Below are 2,500 nucleotides of genomic sequence, written 5' to 3'. Positions count from 1 at the left end.
TATATACGGTTAGCTAGTTTATACTACTTTATATACAGTTAGCTAGTTTACACTACTTTATATACAGTTAGCTAGTTTATACTACTTTATATACAGTTAGCTAGTTTACACTACTTTATATACAGTTAGCTAGTTTACACTACTTTATATACAGTTAGCTAGTTTATACTACTTTATATACAGTTAGCTAGTTTATACTACTTTATATACAGTTAGCTAGTTTATACTACTTTATATACAGTTAGCTAGTTTATACTACTTTATATACAGTTAGCTAGTTTAGTCCAGTGGGTCCCCTCCAAAGGGTCCCCGCCTGGTTCTGATACACAAATGTGTTTTCAGTTTTTTTTTTCCTGTGTCTGTGTGTGTCTGTGTGTGTCTGTGTGTGTGTGTACAGGTGTACATGATGTCCAGGGAGCAGGTGAGTATCAGTGAGCTCTTGCTCTCATTGGACAGCTCAGAGCTGCAGGAGGCGGAGCTTGTCAAATCGGCGGTCAATCAGCAGCTGAGTTCAGGTACACGTTCACTTCCTGCCGCTGAGTTCAAGGCCCTCACGTTAAAAACAGTTCCTATTTTTATACATTTAACACTACCTTACAGTGGAGTAGATGAGAATGAGCTGACGTGCAGTTCTCCCTGCAGACAGAGGGGGCGCTGTGCTCTGCAGCCTGGTGGATTATTACCTGGACTGCTCGTCTCCTCAGGCGCTGCTGCTGCTCTCCTCCGTCAGAGAGGCTCATCATAAGGTCTGTAACCCTAAAACTTCCTGCAGGTGTCTGTTAGTCAGGCATCATTAACCTCTGACCTCTGCCCCCCCCAGCCCCTCCTGGAGAAGCTGAATGAGTCTCTGAACCGACCGGCGAGCCGTCAGGCCGCTCTCACTCTGCTGGGTCACCTGATCAGGAAACAGCCGCCATGGGTTCATCACATCAGCCGCTCGAACCTGCTGACGTCACTGCTGCGCTGCCTCAAGGTAACACACACTAATGTACAGAAATACACACTAATATACACACACTAACACACTGCTACGCTGCCTCAAGGTAACACACACTAATGTACAGAAATACACACTTATATACACACACTAACACACTGCTGGCCGGTCCTGACTGTGGTGCGTTTGTGTGTTCGTTCTGACTGTGGTGCGTTTGTGTGTCCCGGTCCTGACTGTGGTGCGTTTGTGTCCCGTCCTGACTGTGGTGCGTTTGTGTCCCGGGCCTGACTGTGGTGCGTTTGTGTGTTCGTCCCGACTGTGGTGCGTTTGTGTGTTCGTTCTGACTGTGGTGCGTTTGTGTGTTCGTCCTGACTGTGGTGCGTTTGTGTGTTCGTCCTGACTGTGGTGCGTTTGTGTGTTCGTCCTGACTGTGGTGCGTTTGTGTGTCCCGGTCCCGACTGTGGTGCGTTTGTGTCCCGGTCCTGACTGTGGTGCGTTTGTGTCCCGGTCCTGACTGTGGTGCGTTTGTGTCCGGTCCTGACTGTGGTGCGTTTGTGTCCCGGTCCCGACTGTGGTGCGTTTGTGTACTCGTCCTGACTGTGGTGCGTTTGTGTCTTCATCCTGACTGTGGTGCGTTTGTGTCCCGGTCCTGACTGTGGTGCGTTGTGTGTCCTGGTCCTGACTGTGGTGCGTTTGTGTGCTCGTCCTGACTGTGGTGCGTTTGTGTGTCCCGGTCCTGACTGTGGTGCGTTTGTGTGTTCGTCCCGACTGTGGTGCGTTTGTGTCTTCGTCCCGACTGTGGTGCGTTTGTGTCTTCGTCTCACTGTGGTGCGTTTGTGTGTCCCGGTCCTGACTGTGGTGCGTTTGTGTCCCGGTCCTGACTGTGGTGCGTTGTGTCTTCGTCCCGACTGTGGTGCGTTTGTGTCTTCGTCTCAACTGTGGTGCGTTTGTGTGTCCCGTCCTGACTGTGGTGCGTTATGTGTCCCGGTCCTGACTGTGGTGTGTTTGTGTGTCTTCGTCCCGACTGTGGTGCGTTCGTGTCCCGGTCCCGACTGTGGTGTGTTGTGTGTCCCGGTCCCGACTGTGGTGCGTTTGTGTGTTCGTCACGCAGCTGTGGTGCGTTTGTGTACTTGTCCCGACTGTGGTGCGTTCGAGTGTTCGTCCCGACTGTGGTGCGTTGTGTGTTCGTCCTGACTGTGGTGCGTTTGTGTCCCGGTCCCGACTGTGGTGCGTTGTGTGTCCGTCCTGACTGTGGTGCGTTTGTGTCTTTGTCCTGACTGTGGTGCGTTTGTGTCTTCGTCCTGACTGTGGTGCGTTTGTGTCTTGTCCTGACTGTGGTGCGTTTGTGTCTCGTCCTGACTGTGGTGCGTTTATGTACTCGTCCCCGACTGTGGTGTGTTTGTGTGTTCGTTCTGACTGTGGTGCGTTTGTGTCCCGGTCCTGACTGTGGTGCGTTTGTGTCCCTGTCCTGACTGTGGTGCGTTTGAGTGTCTTCATCCTGACTGTGGTGTGTATGTGTGTCCTCAGACAGGACTCGGACGTTGTGGGTCGCTGATCACGGGA

The 2,500-nt window shown here is 51.7% G+C and overlaps 1 protein-coding gene across 1 annotated transcript in view; it reads left to right on the top strand.

Annotated features, from left to right (window-relative positions):
* Positions 1–2,492, top strand: part of LOC128364243 (hamartin-like) — a 3,003-nt gene extending 511 nt beyond the window's left edge. The window contains exons 2-5 of the mRNA XM_053324783.1: positions 398–515; positions 643–746; positions 821–973; positions 2,469–2,492. Coding sequence (XP_053180758.1) covers positions 404–515; positions 643–746; positions 821–973; positions 2,469–2,492 — 393 coding nt within the window. The 5' untranslated portion in view covers positions 398–403. The remainder of the gene's footprint in view (positions 1–397; positions 516–642; positions 747–820; positions 974–2,468) is intronic.
* Positions 2,493–2,500: the final 8 nt, after the last annotated feature.

Source organism: Scomber japonicus, chromosome 9 (assembly GCF_027409825.1).
Source record: "Scomber japonicus isolate fScoJap1 chromosome 9, fScoJap1.pri, whole genome shotgun sequence".
Lineage (NCBI taxonomy): Eukaryota > Metazoa > Chordata > Actinopteri > Scombriformes > Scombridae > Scomber > Scomber japonicus.
This window is presented reverse-complemented; position numbering and strand designations above follow the sequence as displayed.